General features: G+C 34.3%; 1 protein-coding gene across 6 annotated transcripts in view; it reads left to right on the top strand.

Moving 5' to 3' along the window:
- The window catches only part of SMARCA1 (SWI/SNF related, matrix associated, actin dependent regulator of chromatin, subfamily a, member 1), a 73,055-nt gene that overhangs the window by 46,758 nt on the left and 7,262 nt on the right, over nucleotides 1-19,035 (top strand). For all 6 annotated transcript variants that reach the window (XM_025431194.3, XM_049107788.1, XM_025431193.3 and 3 more), the window contains 4 exons: nucleotides 3,653-3,775; nucleotides 6,291-6,423; nucleotides 10,240-10,358; nucleotides 10,467-10,679. In XM_025431194.3, coding sequence (XP_025286979.1) covers nucleotides 3,653-3,775; nucleotides 6,291-6,423; nucleotides 10,240-10,358; nucleotides 10,467-10,679 — 588 coding nt within the window. The remainder of the gene's footprint in view (nucleotides 1-3,652; nucleotides 3,776-6,290; nucleotides 6,424-10,239; nucleotides 10,359-10,466; nucleotides 10,680-19,035) is intronic.

Here is a 19,035-nt window from a genome sequence, read left to right as displayed (position 1 = left end):
CACTTTGAAATCACTCCAGGAAGTTTAGTGCTGATAAGAACCTCATAAAGTAAAAAATGAATAGCTTTTAAAAATGATGAATATTAAGGACTTTTTTCTTATGGGAGGAGATATAAGAATGTAGGAATTTTGAGTCATTTCTAATTCTAGAAATTTTAGCAGTATTTGAATTAAATTTTATGTATTTGAATTAAAATTAGTAAACATAACATGGATGAAGTCATTCTAAAGTTGTGCTGTATTAAAAATATGAACAGTGGATATGGAAGAAGTAGTCTGCCATGGAGCCTAAAATCTAAAATCTATTGGTATAATATAATATGATTTTACTTTTATTAAAGTTCAGGTGGAAATTTTTAGTACTGGGGATATCTGCATAGGAATAAACAGTTTATTTTGTGTGGGTATGTTTCCAGGTATGTTTCCATTTTCTGGCATAAAATTTGGTGTTTATGAAATACTTTGTTAAAGTATGGTTTGTTGGACATGGAAAATTCGAAGCTATTTGATAGAGAAATGTCTTAAGATTAAAGAGGTTTTTCTTCAGTTAAAATTAAAATTTGAAGCCAAAGTAATTTCACATACCAGCAAGGATCTGTTAAACTTTTAAAGCTATATCTGTAATTTTTCCCAAACATTTTGTTATGAAAAAATTGTAAACACACAAAATATTGAAATAACTATACAATGAAGTCTGTGTACACAACCACATATATTCTCCAGTTTACATCTTGCTGTGTTTATCATCTGTTTGTCCATTTGTCCAGCCTCTAGCAAATGGATATCCAACTTATTTTTTTTATGCACTTCAAAGTTGCAGATATAAGTATATTTTACCTGGAAACACTTCAATATGCGTATCATTAATCAGAGTTCAATATTTACTCAATTCTTTTTTTAAGGTAAAATTTGCATACAATGAAATGTATAAATCTTAAGTGTTTCATTCAATTTATTTTGACAAATGTATATGCTGACATAACTGAAACCCCTATAAAAACATAGAACATTTCTGTCACTCCAGAAAGTGCCTCTTCCCAATTTCTATACTCACTTCCCAGAGGCAACCACTGTTCTGATATTATTTTCCTCCGTAGATTAGGTTTTTTCCTTAGAATTTCACATAAATGGAATCAAACATTATGTGTAAGGTGTCTTTCCCTTAGCATAATGTTTTTGAGTTGCATTCGTGTCCCATTATCAGTTACTCATTCCTTTTCATTGCTGAGTACTATTCCATTGTAAGAATATATCACAGTTTGCTTATCCATTCTCATGTTGGTGGACATCGGACTGTTTTCTGGTTTTTGGCTGCTATGAGTAAAGCTGCTGTGAACATGTGTGCAAAGGTCTTTGTATAGATATATTAGGAATGGAATCGCTGGTGTGCCTATAATTTAAAACTTGAATTTAGCTATTGTAAAAGTTATTTTTTATATTTATTTTTGATAAAAGTTACTTTTGACCATGCTTGTCACTGAAATGCATCTCATTTTTAACTTATACCTTCTTTTCTATTTCCATTTGTTACCATCCTAGGCCAGATGATCATACCTCATTTCTAGATTATGACCATTCAGCTGGTTCTTTTACCTCTAGTTGCTTCCCTCCTTCAATCCATCCATCACAAAGCTTACAAGTGAGAACACTACATTTTGGCACTTTAGTCTCTTCCTGAAAAATCTCTAATGGTTGCTGTTGTCTACTGTATAGTTTTTGTTTAAGTAGGCTCACTGCCCAGCATGGGGCCTGTCATAGGGTTTGAACTCATGACCCTGAGATCAAGACCTGAGCTGCGATTAGGAGTCACATGCTTGGCTGAGCCACCCAGGTGCCCCACTACTGTGTAGTTTCAAAAGCCCTTATAAATATATCTCAACCTGGCCTTGTTTCTTATCCCTTTTTAATATAAACCCTATATGGTCTTTCCTGGCCTTACTTTCACCACTTTTGCCCATATTGTTCCAGCCTAGAATGTTTCCCTCTTCTTCCCCATCTCCCCAAATCCTTAGAATTCAGAATTCCATAACTAGGTTGTGATCTTCCTGTAGGCAAGGACCATATCCACTACTTTTATATTTCAATGAATACCTATCATAGTGCTATGGACATAATAGACATTTATTTATTTTTAAAAGATTTTATTTATTTATTCATGAGAGACACAGAGAGAGAGAGAGGCAGAGACCTAGGCAGAGGGAGAAGCAGGCTCCCTGCAGGGATCCCGATGTGGGACTTGATCCCAAGACTCCAGGATTACGCCCTGGGCAGGTGCTAAACCGCTGAGCCGCCCAGGGATCCCCCCATAATAGACATTTAATCAGTACTTATTAATTTGATTGTCTGGTACTGATGATTGCACACGAACATGTTTTTTTTTTTTTCAGTAATTCTTTTAGACCCAGTTAGTAGAGTTTACATTTAAAAAACCATTGGATGCAATTGTTTTAAGAAATACATAGTTCAAGTTACATTGCTATAGTTTTAAACTCTATGAGATATGTATAACAATTAGAAAAATACTTTGATATGTATTATAATTACATTGTAGTAAAACCATGATTATTTGATATCCCTAGTGAATGAGTTATTTATGGTAGGTGTGCATATCAAACAGTGGAAGGCTTAGTGTCAACCCTTTTCATGTTTAATGGAATGCTATAAATTGTACTTCATGTGTTATGTACCTGTCCTCTTAAATTATGGTGCTTACAGTTGTTACTGCAGGTGCACACAGACATGGTGTGAGGCTTTGGCCTGAGTGACTTAGTTTGTCACTCCATACTGTGACTGCTGCTCTATACTGCTGAACTGTCCTGTTTGTCTGTGTTCACTCTGATACCTTGAACATAGAGGCCACAGTTTTGAGGTACGAGTGAATGGCTGACTGCTTACTTCCTTGGAGAGCTGAGCTTCTTTCCTCAGTCTTTTGGACTTGAGCTCTCTGCTTAGTTGTCAGTGTATTTGTAGCTCTGTATCTAAAAGACTAGAATTTCTGTTGGTTACTGCTACTGTAACTTTTTCTCTTGACTGCAGGTTCCATCATAGCTATTTGTGTGCTCTGCTACCCATTCCCTCATATATATTCTCTACTTTTTTTGGTTCTTCATTATCCTCTCACTTCTTCCAGTCTTTGCATTTTATGTGAAGATGCTCTCCCTTTCCATACCCTGGCAGGCAGTAAAAATCACACCTTTCTTTTTGCATTTTGAACTGATCAGAGCATTGAATGCAATCTTCAGGTGCATTGTACTTCTCTACCCTGGTCTGTATTGCCAGGTGAATATGGACTATTTCTGTTTTTTTTCTGGGCTTGAGATTTTATTGTATAATGTTGATGTTGGCATAATATTATTGTTACTACCATGTATTACAGTTTTATAAGGATGTATTTTGTTCCACAGTTATGATTAAATCTAGAACATAATGTGGCATTTTAGCAAGGGGTTTAATTCTAAAATATGCAGCACATTTAAGAATGGTTTTTATTTTAGTAATATCATGGTAGTAAGAACATGGAGAGGATTATATGTCATTCTGGTATGACTTTAAATTGTTTACTGTTGAAATAACTCTAAGATTGATATGTGTATATACATCCTCAATTACCTTTTCCCAATAGTTTACTTATCATTCATCTCTTGGTTTATAGGTCCCAAGGAATCCTGATATTCCAAATCCAGCTGTGGCTCAAAGAGAGGAGCAAAAAAAGATTGATGGAGCTGAACCTCTTACACCAGAAGAGACTGAAGAAAAAGAAAAACTTCTCACACAAGTAAATTATTTTAAGTGCCAGAAGTGCTTCTAATTAGCTAGTAGAAAAAAGAAAAAACAGATCACATTTACCTTTTATTGTATGGGCTGATTAGACACATCAGCAACACTCAGGGCTATATTGTAAACATACATTAAGATCAGCTATTCCTATTTTTTATTGTTTTTGTAGAATACACCCATTCAGAATTGCTAGAAAATACATAAATGCAAAATATAAGTGTCAGTTATTACTAAGAAGACATGTATTTTTATCAGTCAGTTAATCCATGTATGAATCCTGATAGATAATAATTACTAGCATATCCTTGGAATTTTAAATTTATTTTATCGACTGTGAACTGTCCTCTGAAATTATACTCTACTAATATTTTATTTATGGAATAATTTCATAATTCTCAAGATGCCTTTCATTCTTTCTTGGAGAGAACTTTAATACAACAATGAGAGATTTCTGAAACTTTGTAAGATGATTATTGTATAATTAGAAGTTAATAGTTATTAAATAGGGAACATTTTCATTTGAACAAAATATTAATACTTTCTGGTCATCGTTGCTTTAATGAGTTTAATGAGTGTAGAAACAATATACAAATAATTTATAAAAGATGAATAACCTGTAGAAGCTAGAAAAAGTTACAGCATAAAAGATCCTTGCAAGATAATAAACAAAACGTGTACTCTATGTTACCACCTTAGTATAGAAAGTTGTCAGCAAGATTTATTTATTCAATGGATTCTTTTGAACAATATGCAAGGCACAGTGATAGGAAAGCTGCCACATTAATTACTGAAAGATAGTTTTTATATTTATATCTTATTTATTATGTAGGTCTTTTCTTTGTTATGTTGTGTAAATCTTTACAAATTATATTCATAAGCTTTTGAGCCAAATGCCTGAACGTCATAAAGTTAAGTTTGAAAATGTAATTGCAGTTGTCTGAATATTAGGACTTAACCAAAGAATAAAATAAAACATTTAAATCTTCATGTTTTATTTTCACAATTTATTTCCTGAATGTGAAAATAAAGTTATGGTCTTAGAATGCTAATTGGTTTATAGTATATGGTGAATGTACACTATATTGTGAATATACAGTATCAATTGAGAAATTGCTTTAGTTTGTAATTAGAAGTAAAATAATTTTTTTGCCCCTTCTAGTAGTTGAATTCATCTTTAAACGTCCTTCTCTGGTACCTTAGATAATTAATCTTTTTAAAAAATCATGGCAAAGAAAATGTGGAGTCACCTGAAATCTTCACCACCTAAAGACTAGGAATAGAGTTTTGAACAGCCAGGGATATCACATTGTTACGGGTTGGGATATAAAGAGTAGAAAACAAATTCTTTGTTTTATGACATCACAGAGCTACTAATAATACCAAAGAGATTTAAAACATTGATTAGTTCAACTGTTCTGTCTTTTAATAAAGAAATTGAATGGGACCAGTAATCTATTTATAGAAATTCTATTTATGAATACAATTTTGAATAGAAATTATGTATTCACAGTATAGTTGACCCTTCAACAATGTGGGAATTAGGGGTGCTGACTCTCCATATAAGCTGAAAAATTTCCTATAACTTTTGGCTCTCCCAAAACTTACCTCCTGATTGACTGGAAGCCTTACTGCTGACATAAACGTCAGTTAACAAATATTTTGTATGTTACATGTATTACATACTGTGTTCTTACAATAAAGGAAGGTAGAGAAGAGAAAATGTTATTAAGAAGATCATAAGGAAGAGAAGATCCATTTATAGTACTGTACAGTATTTATCAAAAAAAATCCATGTAGAAGGGGGCCCACACAGTTAAACACATATTATTCAAGGGTCACCTGTAGTTTGGAATGATGTAAAGACCTACAAAATTTTTTTCTACATTCTTATATTTTCCTCTCTGTTTTTTAACTAATACAATCACATTCCTTTCTTAATTTACATGGGAACAGATCTTTGGAAAAAAACTGTTGAAGTACTTGAGTATGAAGACTTCATTATTTATATTAGCATTTTTATATCATTGCATTTGTATTTTAATGTGGGCATCTGTAAAGTATAGAATTAAAAACTATACAATATCTAGGAACTAGAAATAGGTTTGTTTTACTTGGAGAGAAGTAAAGCATATCCAACCTCAGTCTCTTCATGATAGAAAAGCAGTTATTTTTAAAAAATATTTACTCATTCATTCATTCATTCATTCGAGACAGAGAGAGAGGGAGAGACACAGGCAGAGGGAGAAGCAGGCTCCATGCCCGGAGCCCAATGTGGGGCGTGATCCCCTGAGCCAAAGGCATATGCTCAACTGCTGAACCACCCAGGCGTCCGAAAAGCAGTTAGTTTTATAACATTCAACTTCTGATTCTAAAAAAACCCCTGGGATTTTGTAAGGAGGAACATTTTAAGTCTTTTAAACTGTTTTTAATGTATCATTGTATAGAAATAAGTAGAACAATAAATGGGTTTGCTAATTTAACTTGAATTGATGATGCTTAATTTCTGTTCACAGGGATTTACAAACTGGACTAAGCGAGATTTTAACCAGTTTATTAAAGCTAATGAGAAGTATGGAAGAGATGACATTGATAATATAGCTCGAGAGGTGGAGGGCAAATCCCCTGAGGAAGTTATGGAGTATTCAGGTTTGTGTATAATTTTAGAGATATTGTTTAATTGTATCCTTATTCATTTCTTTAGTGTCAATTTAATTGTATCATTGTTCAGAGATCTTTTAAACTTTTTCGAATAAAGTGTAGGTGAAAGTATAAAATATAATTGTATCTCCACAAAAAGATTATAAGATTTATCTAAAGGGACTGCTATTGTCTTTAGTAGTTAGCTAATAGAGCCAGATAAAGCCCTAATGAAACGAGTGTAGCCATTGAATGAGCATTGACAAAATTCGTTTCCCACTTTCTCATCTCTGAAATTTTGGTCCTTTTCTCGGCAATTCAAATCTGAGACCAGGTTCGGAGGATTGAATTAGTGTCTTTCTAGGTCATCCTTGAAGTAGAAAACTCCTCTCGGGCCCTTTTATATCCTCAAACACCCTCAGGGTTCCAGTCAACTCTAGACAGGTCATGTGCATTCCATTAACTCGGGGCAAGCTGGAATAGATCTAAAAAGACTGGTTGAATAAGTCTTTTGATTTGTTCTAGAATCATATCCCTTTCTTTCTCAGCTGTGTCTTTTGTCTTGAAGCATATAAAGTTAATACTAATTCCCATATCATAGCATATCCAACCTCAGGCTTCTGAAAGAAATCTTACTGGGATGCTTGGGTGGCTCAGTGGTTGAGCGTCTGCCTTTGGCTCAGGTTGTGATCTTGGGGTCCTGAGATTGATGCTTGCATTGGGCTCCCTGCAGTGAGCCTGCTTTTCCCACTGCCTGTGTCTCTGCTTCTCTCTCTCTGTGTCTCTCATGAATAAATAAATAAAATCTTAAAAAAAGAGAGAGAGAGAGAGAGAGAAAGAGGGACACCTGGGTGGCTCAGTGGCTGAGTGTCTGCCTTCAACTCAGGGTGTGATCCTGGAATCCAGGATCCTGTTCTACTTTGGGCTCCCTGTGAGGAGCCTGCTTCTCCCTCTGCCTGTGTCTCTGCCTCTCTCTCTCTTTGTGTCTCTCATGAATAAATAAATAAATCTTTTTTTTAAAAAAGAGAAAGAAATCTTATTAAAAATATGTAATTATCTCTATCAAGTTTTCCATATGTAGAATAGTAAGTTTCTAACTTCCAAATAGATTGAACTTTCTTTTTCTTTAAAGATTTTATTTATTTGTTCATGAGAGACACAAAGAGAGAGAGAGAGGCAGAGACACAGGCAGAAGGAGAAGCAGGCTCCCTGCAGAGATCCCAATGTGGGACTCTATTCCAGGACCCCAGGGCTGAAGGCAGACGCTCAACCACTGAGCCACCCGGGCGTCCCATAGATTGAACTTTCAAATTTAGTCTCAATATGAGCTGTATCTAGAGCATTTTTTTCTTATAGAAACAATATTACAAAGTAGGTTTAGGTTTCTATGCTAACCCCTCAAAGCCTATTCAGCTTAACAACTGAAATTCTGTGTTTTTGCAGTGAAAAATAGCAGAGAGGAAACATTATAGTACTAATAAATACACCAAAAATGGATATAAACTAGAAACAGCTTTTAATTTATCTAGAGTGTTAGTGCTTAGAGAAATCCAGGTTCATTAGAGAAAAGACACTTTTTTCTTTTGGAAATCTGAAAAGAGTTTCTCTGGTGATTACCAGGGAATTTAGAGGCTGATTATATTGAGTTTTTATTTTTATTTTTATTTTTTTTAAATTTTTTTTCCAAAGGTCCTGAGAAAGGAGCTTGCCTTTCTTTTTTTTTATTTTTTATGATAGTCACAGAGAGAGAGAGAGAGGCAGAGACACAGGCAGAGGGAGAAGCAGGCTCCATGCACCGGGAGCCCGACGTGAGATTCGATCCTGGGTCTCCAGGATCGCGCTCTGGGCCAAAGGCAGGTGCTAAACCGCTGCGCCACCCAGGGATCCCGAGTTTTTATTTTATATAATATCAGATTTATGAATTTCCTTTTCCTTGATTCCGGCATAATATCACTATTTCTCTTAAGCTTTATCACATAAGTTTTAGAGCATTTGGGGGCTTAGGGTAAAAATAGATGAGAGAGAAAAATTCTAGCAGCATGAATAGAATGTAGAGTATAAGAGATTTTGTGCAGAGGGATTTTCTGAAGTAGAATTTTCTTCAAAATAGCATCAATGTGTATGAAATTGTGGGAAAACAAGTGATTAAAAAATACAGTGTCAGGTGTTCTGGTGGCATGTCTAGCTCAGGACAGCTTAATTGGGGCCCACGTCAGAGGGTAGGGAGATGGAATGCTTTATGTAGTTTGTTACAATAAAAGAAGAAATGTATACAATTGGCTACTTGTGAGCATATTATACATAGCAGGCATTTATATGTTGAGCGAATAAGTGAGAGAATGAAAAAATGAACAAAGGTGCTTATAAAAGTCAGAGTGACAGTTTCTCATGTGATGCTGAGATGGGTGGTTAGTGTCCAGTGCAAAGAAGAAAATGGCCCACTAATGTACCAATTTGTGCTATGGGATGAATGCTTTCCCCTTAAATTCTATGTTGAGATCCTAACCCCCAACATGATGGTATTAGCAGGTGGGGTCTTTGGAAGGTGATGAGGTTGTAAGGGTGGAGCCCTCATGAATGGGATTAGTGCCCTTATAGAAGAGACCCCAGAGAGCTCCCTTACCCTTTCCACCATGTGAAGACACATTGGGAAAATGGTCATCTATGAACCAGGGTATGAGATCTCACTGGACTTGGAATCTGCCAGCACCTTGATGTTGGGACTTGCCAGCCTCCAGAACTGTGAGAAATAATGTTTGTTGTTGAAGCCCTACCCCCACAAAAATAGATAAAAATCAGCACTAACATTCCTTTTGTGATAGGCTCTAAAAATGAGAAATTTGAGAAGGTAGAATATGCCATTAAAAGGTCTTTCACTGAAGTCATAACATGTGACATAAAGCTGCCAAATTTGGGTGACTTTGTGGGTTTTTTATGTTTTTTGTTTTTAAGAGAAAAGACTGTTTCAAGTAAGTTTAGAAAACAAGATATGGGTCATTGGAAATATTGTGTGAGTGGTTCCAAAGGTAAAGTAAGAGTTTTGGTAGAAATTGCTGCTTCATAGGAAGTCTGAGTGACCTCTTGATAATGGGTTTCATTTTTGTTTTTGCGTGCTAGGGAAGCTATGTACTCAAGTTTATATGGCCACCCTCTCTTCTGTTTTACTTTATTTATGTGTATGGTCGCTTCTATATCCTGTTTCAATGAAAGCATAGCTTAAATTAACATCTGTAGTATCTTTTGAAATTCTAGTAATTTATGATTGATAATTAAATATTCCATAATATTTCACGAAAAGAGATTCACTAACCTAAAACCTTCTGAGGCCTTACTTTTAAATAAGAAGTTAAGGGTATTGATAATTGAATATATATATATTTGATATATATATATATATTATTATATATATATTATATATATAATATATATATTATTATAATATTATATATATATTAATATATATTATTATTATTATAATATATATAATATATATTATAATTATTATAATATATATATAATTTATTATATATAAATATATAATTATATATATATTATTATTATTATATATATTATTATTTGATATATATCTATAAATATATATATATTTGACTTAATTGAATCTATATCTATATATATACCCACACACCCACACACCACACAGCTGATATGCATCTTAGTTTTAAATAGTATAAAGTTCGCTGTATCATGTCCTGTTAATTCTTTATTCTACGGTTCCTTGGATTCATTTACTTAAGATGCTAGTACACTTATTGAAAAGTGATAATTCAAAAAAAAAAAAAGAAAAGTGATAATTCTGTTTTTCAGCTGTATTTTGGGAACGTTGCAATGAATTGCAGGACATTGAGAAAATCATGGCTCAAATTGAACGTGGAGAAGCAAGAATTCAACGAAGGATCAGTATCAAGAAAGCCCTGGATGCCAAAGTACTATATTTCGTAATTTTAAAATTATTATCAGGTTGTTTTAATTGACATGGTAATTAGCTTTGACTTATTGCACATTTAAAGTGGCTATTTTGTTTAAATTTGCAGATTGCAAGATACAAGGCTCCATTTCATCAGTTGCGTATTCAGTATGGGACCAGCAAAGGAAAGAACTATACTGAGGAAGAAGATAGATTCTTGATTTGTATGTTACACAAAATGGGCTTTGATAGAGAAAACGTATATGAAGAATTAAGACAGTGTGTACGGAATGCTCCTCAGTTTAGATTTGACTGGTTTATCAAGTCTAGAACTGCCATGGTATGTATTCTTTTCTTATTTTCTTCAACTTTTTATCTTGAAAAATTTCAAATATCATATATTCATTTAGATTCTCTAATTGTTAACATTTTGTCCTCTATCCATATATGCACTTGTATATACATACATAGCATCTATATATACATATAGAATTTGTATTTTGTATTCAGAAATACAGGAACATATCTATATTTAGAAATATATCTGAATCTGATATTCATAAATATATATATATATCTAGATTTCTGAGCTAATTGAAAATAAGCTGTGGACATCATGAGTATTCACCTCTAAATACCTAAGCATTTATATCCTAAAAATAAGGACCTTTACTTACATAACCACAGTACCTATATCCTACCTGAAACTGTTAACATTGATTCAGTAATGTCATCTGGTACACAGTCCATGTACAAAATTCTCCAGTTGTTCCCAGAGTGCCTCTCATAGCTCTTTTTTTAAATTGATGTTCCAGGCAGGGTTCACATATTGCATTTGATTGGTGATTCTCTTCAGTCTCTTTCAATCTACAACTTTTTGTTTTTCATGACAATGGCTTTTTAAGGTGCCTAGGCTTATTGTTTTGGAGAATCCCACATTTATCTCATTTGCTCATTGTTAGATTTAGGTTAAGCATTTTGGACAAGAATGTCACATAAGTGATGTGTATTTGTTACTGTATCACATCAGGAGGCACATTGACCTAGGTTGTTCTAAGCTTGGTGATGATGCTAAGTTTGATCAGTTGGTTAATATGATGACCTCCAGAGCTGTCCTCTTTAAAGATACCTTTCCCTCTTTGTAATTAGTCAGGTGATATTTGAGACTGTGTGAATAACTTAAGGATTTTTAATGAGAAGGAATTGTTGCCTAAGTTGAGTCTTTAAAAGAATATGATGAGACAGAGAATAATTAAGTAGAAGAGATATTTTAGCTTCATGCAATTTACTTTGTTACTTTCTAACATGAATTGTGTGTGTGTTCCTCTTAATTTCTAGTGCTTCTTGACAGTGTTCAAATTGATATTGAACACTTTTTTATTTTTATTTTTTAAAATATTTATTTATTTATTTATTTATTTATTTATGATAGACATAGAGAGAGAGAGAGAGAGAGAGAGGCAGAGACACAGGAGGAGGGAGAAGCAGGCTCCATGCCGGGAGCCCGACGCGGGACTCAATCCCGGGACCCAAGGATCGCGCCCTGGGCCAAAGGCAGGCGCCAAACCGCCGAGCCACCCAGGGATCCCCTGAACACTTTTTTAAATATAACACATTTTTAATGTTAGCATTGTCAGTCTTTTGTCAGCTGAGGTAATTAAGACAAAAATAGATTTATATAGCCTAAAAATTAAAAGCACCAGAAACTAACAATGCAAACAATAGACCTTTTTTTTTAAGAGATGGAGAGAGGTGGTGAGAGAGCAGGGGAGAGGGAGGGAGAATCTTAAGCAGGCTCCACGTCCAGTGCAGAGCTTGATGCAGGGCATGCACTCACCACCCTGAGATAATGACTTGAGTTGAAATCAAGAGTTACTTAACTGACTGAGCCACCCCGGTACCCCCAAATAATGGACATTTTAAAGTAGTTGCTGTTTATCATAAATGTTTTCTTGACCTAAAGTGCTAATAGGGGTGTGAAGCAATGCTTAATATTTTGTTTGATTCATTTTGTATTATCAGTTCAAGCCGAATAAAAAGAAAAATCTAAAAAAAAATCTGAGTTGCTATATCGAAGACACTAATTTTGGCAGATGTTTTATAAGATCAGATATTTCTTAAAACTTTAATTTAGGGATCCCTGGGTGGCGCAGCGGTTTAGCGCCTGCCTTTGGCCCAGGGCGCGATCCTGGAGACCCGGGATCGAATCCCACCTCGGGCTCCCGGTGCATGGAGCCTGCTCCTCCCTCTGCCTGTGTCTCTGCCTCTCTCTCTCTCTCTCTGTGACTATCATAAATAACAAATAAAAAAAATAAAAAAAAGCAAAGCATCCAATTAAAAAAAAACTTTAATTTAAATTTTGAGTGTTCTTGGACTGTTAGAATGTGCCTGTCAAGTTTATGGAATACGTAATATTGGAGAGCTAGCAAATACTTTGGATCAACCCAGATTCAAAAGGAAGGAACTAGAGAAATTGGAATGATGGATTGGTTGAATTTCACAACCTGAAGCTTAGTAGAAATAAATTTAAAGTGCTGTGCTTGCACAAAAAGATATGAAGAGGTATATATGTTAATAAGATAAAAAAGTTAAAAATAAAAATGGTAAGAATTAATCTGGAGCATGAAAGGCTTAGGTTTGAGGTAGGAAAGTTTGACAGGGTTCTTTGGATCATTGAAATATATTATTGAAGGACAATGTAAATAGCTTTTCTGTTAGCTTTGAAAATGAGATTCTGTTTTGACTCTGAAGACTTTGGCAGTGAGTTAGTTAGCCTTTTAAGGTGTCTTCTAGCTCATTGCATCTATGACCATGTTTAGCAGAGAACTCCTTTCAAAAGCCATGATTTATAAATTTTTAGCTATTTGGAGTTTTATGTGTGTAATGATCTCATGTAGGGCAGCATCAACACCTTGTAAGAGACATCTGTCTACCTGCATTTGTCAGTGAATCATGTTTAAGATCATAAATGCCCGTTTATGCGATAAAGCATTTGCTGATTTTTGAGTATTATTTCAGTGGTACCTTACTAATTTTTTAAAAGGTTGAGAGTTTAATGCTCTTTTCAGTTTCTATAATCGTTAAACTAAAGCAGAGTATGAAACAGATTCAAAAGTGAAAGAAAAACCTTATATTATTTGTAATAAGAACATGGCTATAGAAGTCCATAACCTTATTTTAATTTCTGAGAAAAACCCGGCATATTATTAACAACCACTAGATGTCTCTGAACACCCTTGTAAAGGTTCTTATTTTCCTCCATCTTCTTTCTACAAGGCATTTACTTCTTTCTTTACCAAGAGATTTAAATCTCCGATGTATACTTTCCGAAGAGCAGATATTAACTAATTACATGATTGTGAAGTGGAACCTTTATTTTGTCTGTTAATAACGAAGATACCTCTGTTCTCCTGGGAGGTGGAATTTATGATTTCTAAAGAATCTTTAAGAACATATAGTAGTTTATTTCATATTTAAATATTTTAATCCAAAGTTTTTTGTTTGTTAACTTTTCTATCATACTGTTTTTATTTCCCTCCTAGCTAGTGGATAATTTTGTTTATATTTCTAGATTTAGAGTATAGGTAATATATTTTAGAACATGCATATAGTTAGGCTGTCTTTTTGGAATATTTCATGGCATTATCAATCATTAGGGAATTAAAGGAATGGATTATTAATAATTTTAGGTGATCTCTTTGCCTCCTTATTTTAAATAATTGTTCTTGTATAGTGAATCACATGCACAATCTAGGAAGAAAACTTCTTGAAAAAGGCAGTTGGAGGGGGGCGCCTGGGTGGCTCAGTCTGTTGAGTGGTTGAGCATCTGCCTTCAGCTCTGGTCGTGATCCCAGGGTGCTGGGATCCAGCCCCGTGTCAGACTCCAGGGAGTCTGCTTCTCCCTCTCCCCGCTCCCATCACCCTACTTGTGCTCTCTTTCTCTAACTCTCTCTCTCTGAAATAAAAAAATAAAATCGTAAAGAAAAAACTGTTGTTACTTCCAAAATTAGTTTCATTGAAAAATCCTATCTTAGAAATACAAAGGATGTAATTTGATTCATTATGTGAGTGTGTCACTGTGTTCAAATTAAAATCTTAATGAGTAAACTTTAAACTTAGCTTACTAAAGAAGCTATCTTTAAAAACATAGTTTTGTTTAAAGTTGACTTTTCTTTCCCAGAGACACCAATAAATAGTGTGAAATACTTAGGAAAAAAGTGAAAACCTTGGTAGTTATATTTTATTCAGACATTTCAAAGTGTTGGATTCATGGCTTTTGACTTAACTAACAGTCTTAAAGTGCTTAAAGGCATGAACCTCCACTTTTAAATATGCCTCAATTTGAAAGCCTTCAGCTAAAGTATGAAGATTTCTTTGAGGCTTTTCTTCATTTAAAACTGCTGGCTATACAAAAGAGGAAATGAGTTTCAGTTCTATTTCTATGTGCTAAAAAGATTGTGATTTTTTTCTCTGAGAACTTGTGTGGTCTTTAAGTAAGTAATCAGTTGCTATTGAACTACATAAACAAGTAGGAAGGATATGATCAATTTAGATTTTTAAGCTCAGAGCATGTGAATTGCCCTCTCATTTTCCTGCTAAGAAATATACCATGTAATAGGGTCTTAGTCTTAGGACATTCAAAGATGATCAGATTTAAAAGGACCTTTACCAAGTGACTATAAGAGGAGATGATAATACTGTGTTTGTATAGTACCTTTTATGTAATACCTGCCAATTTGTTTACTAACATCAGCTCATTAATTTTTTGGCATTACTTTTAGGGAATGAGTTTCAGGGTATTACCTCCATTCATTTAGTGACAGACTAACGTGAGCGGGACATTTGAGAAGAATCTGAGAGATTCAAAAGATCTAGCACATTATTCAAGTTTACTGGAAAGGACATGTGGAAAATACCCAAGTTTAATCAGTAGTTCCTTAGACTTGCTTAGTTCCTTTTAAGGACTTGTAGGAGAAAAGACAGAATTTAACTTTCTAAGATAAAGGACATTTCTTGATGTAACCATTTATTGCATCCTTGGTGGGTTGCTTTGTCTCAATTTTAGTCAGAAAGCATTTTTATCTTTTAGCCTTTGAGGAACTTTTTTCTTTCCTCTCAGGCACCTCAGGAAGCTGTGTGGGCACTGCTTGTAGCCATGTACCTTGGAGTTGAATCAAAGTATTAGTAATGAATTGCTTACAATTGCCCTGCCTTAGGTAGTTAAATGAATTTTTCTGACAGCATCTCAGAGGAAGAATCGTGCACTATTGTATACAATGTAATAAAAATTCTGTGTTATCACTGTTTGTTTTTAAATCACAGCTTTATTATTAATGAAAGTCTTCCCTATTTAAAATTAAGGCAATGACATTCTTCATTAGAATTGTAGGAGAAGAAAATACTTTTTAGAAAATATTGCTATTGCTTTTTTATGATTTTATTTATTTATTCATGAGAGATGCACAGAGAGAGGCAGAGACATAGGTAGAAGGAGAAGCAGGCTCCCTGTGGGGAACCCGATGCAGGACTCGATCCCAGAACCCTGGGATCATGACTTGAGTAGAAGGCAGACACTCAACCACTGAGCCACCCAGGTGCCCTTTGCTATAGCTTTTTCTTAGCTTGCTTCACTTTTTATTGTTTTATCAGTGATAGTAAATGTTCATTAAGCTATTTGGTACAGGATATTTTATAAATCATTTGTCCAATAGAGAGGATTTTCTTTATACATACTTTAGAAAAATGAGTGTCAAATTCAAAAATTTTCAACTTACTCTATAGTCGCAATAATACTTCTGTTTGTTGTTTATGCAGCATAGTCTAGGATATTTTGTACAGAATGCTGCTTGTGATTTTTTATTTTATATATTAGTACTTAATTGTGTGATAATAGCCAATATTGTTATTTTAGAGCATTACAATGAAATGTGAAAATATGAATTAATGCAATATTGGTAAAATTGGTAAACTAAAATGTATTGATGGGTTCTTCTTGAGTATCATATTATTAAAATATTAAAAGCAAAATATTTATGCTCACAGGGATATATTTCCGGTTGCATTTAAAAGACTAAAATGTCCCTTTTCACCCTTAATTAAATTAATTAAATTAATTAATTTCAATTTAAATTCTATTTGCCAACATATAACACCCAGTGCTCATCTCATCATGTGCCCTCCTTAATGCCCATTACCCAGTTATCATATCTCCCCACCTACCTCCCCTCTGCAACCCTTTGTTTCCCAGAGGTTGGAGTCTCTTATGGTTTGTCTCCCTCTCTAGTTTTTCCCCACTTAGTTTCCCCCTCCCTATGGTCCCTTTCATTATTTATATTTCACATATGAGTAAAACCATATGATAATTGTCTGTCTCTGATTGATTTATTTCACTCAGCATAATACCCTCCAGTTCCATCCACATCAGTGTAAATGGTAGGTATTCATCCTTTCGGATTCAGCCTTCAGAGGTACGTACAGGAGACGTAGTGCTTAACTTTGCCATGAAGGTTAGATTAGAAGAATGGCTTCCCAGAAGAGGTCCTTCTTGGATCCATGTCTTGAAAAACTAGGAGTTGGCCATGGGACTACATTCTGGATTGTGGAAACAGCCTATGCAAGGGTATAAACAAGCACAGCATATTCAGAAATTGCAAGTAGGTTAGTATGATAGGGTGAGTAGGGAAGTACTGAGAGATAAATAAATAGCTGGCATCCAAATTATGAAGAGTCTTGTATACTGTATAGAAGTCTTCTGTCATTAGTCTATAGCAAATGAGGGGAGTCATTGAAAGACTTTAATAGGGCAGTGACAATGATCAGATTTACATTTTAGAAATACTGTTCTAAAGGGTTGTGGAAGGGGAGGTGGGTGGGGGATTGAGGTAACTGGGTGACGGGCACTGAGGAGGGCACTTGATGGGATGAGCACTGGGTGTTATACTATATGTTGGCAAATCGAACTTCAATAAAAAAAACAAATGAAAAAAATAAATATAATACAGAACAAATTTTCAATAAAGAAAGTAAAAAAAAAGAAATACTGTTCTGTGGAAGTGGGCAAGTGTCTACCTCAGTCACCACATAAACTGATAATTCCCAAATTTATATCTATTTTTCCTCTGTTCCTCCTTTTTTCCCCTTCCCTTGGCTAAAGTATCACCATCTACCTCAGAGTCCTTTTTTTTAAAAAAAATGTTTTTTTTTTACTACTCTCTTAAACTTAAAGTGCAATTGGTTATATCTGAAGGGACCAGCATAGCACCTTGCACAAAGTAGGCATTCAGTGAATAAATGAGCATGGAACTGTAGTACTTCAGTTGGCTTCTATATCATAAACTCCTGCATTTGGATCAGATTTAGATAGAAAGCAAAGAAATGTAGCAATGAGTTTGAGTTATTTTCTTTTCATCTACCTTTTTCTAATGATAGACTTTATTTGGCTGTTATCCGTGAGGCTTTTATTTTTTCATAAGTTTGAATAGCCTGTTATAAATATCATGTGTTTTATTAGCAAATATAGTGTTGGATTTAAGACTGATCTGTTTTAATAATCTGAAATACAATACATGCACTAACAGGAGTCCATTTTATGTATTTATACTTATGTTCTATCTTGTGAGGAAGTGACAGTAACATTTTATAAATAATGCTGTTTAAGCAGTAACAGGTAAGTAAAAGTATAACATTTGATACTTGTTTGAGAAATATAGGATATAGTTATTGGAATATTAATTCCCATTTAACTGCCAATACTTGGGCTCTGAGATTCTAATATAGAATGCTGTTGCTTTTTAAAAGTATGATAGAGATTCAGAAGTGGCAAAGAACCTGGAGAATATACCACAGAATGTACAGCTGAAGGTCCTGATTCTGAAAGTAAAATATAGGGAGTTAATAAAAGAGCAAAGGAGGAAAATACCCATTTTGTTTTACTAAGAACTGTAGAAGAAATTTCTGACTTTATAGAACTACCTACAAATTTAGAGGTGCAAATGTCGAGTGCAATTTTTTTTTTTGCCCTTGTTCATTCACCTGCTTTTGACTTTGAACTATAACAGGCACAGACCTTCTGTCATTCAGACTTAGATAGGCTTAATGTCTAGGATTTTAGTACATAGGAAATGTAATGTGGAGCCTCTTTAATCTCTTTCAGTAAGTCACTTCAACTCTACTGATGCTTTCTGTGCCTTTTGAGTTGATGCTTTGAAGTTGAGTATTGGGGCAAAGGATGTTTGAACTTGGTGCCTGGCATGATTGATATTCACCACACAGTAAGGGGCAGCGCTGCTCATTGCAAACATTCCATTATTTATTAAATAAAGGTAGAGATACATATCCTAGTATTCAAAACTTGAAACTTGGATGACTTTGCATTGAATAGAATCACAAACCATTTAGAAAGGTATGGAAAACCAAGGCAGCATAATTTGTTTAAAGTAAATCTAAAGACTAGTTTAAAACAGGGTTTGTCAAACTACAGCTCCCCCCCACCTGTTTTTGTATGGCCTGCAAGCCAAGAATTATTTTTATATTTTCAAATGGTTGGAAGAAAATTAAAAAGCTATTTTGTGACATGTGAAAATGATACAAAATTCAAATTTTAGTATCTGTAAGTAAGGTTTTATGGGAACACAGCCATACTCACTCATTTATATATTGTCTACAGCTGCTCTCATGCTACAGTGGCAGAGCTGAGT

The sequence above is a fragment of the Canis lupus genome, chromosome X (assembly GCF_003254725.2).
Source record: "Canis lupus dingo isolate Sandy chromosome X, ASM325472v2, whole genome shotgun sequence".
Lineage (NCBI taxonomy): Eukaryota > Metazoa > Chordata > Mammalia > Carnivora > Canidae > Canis > Canis lupus.
Note: the sequence above shows the minus strand (reverse complement) of the source record. Positions and strands in the feature narration are given on the sequence as shown.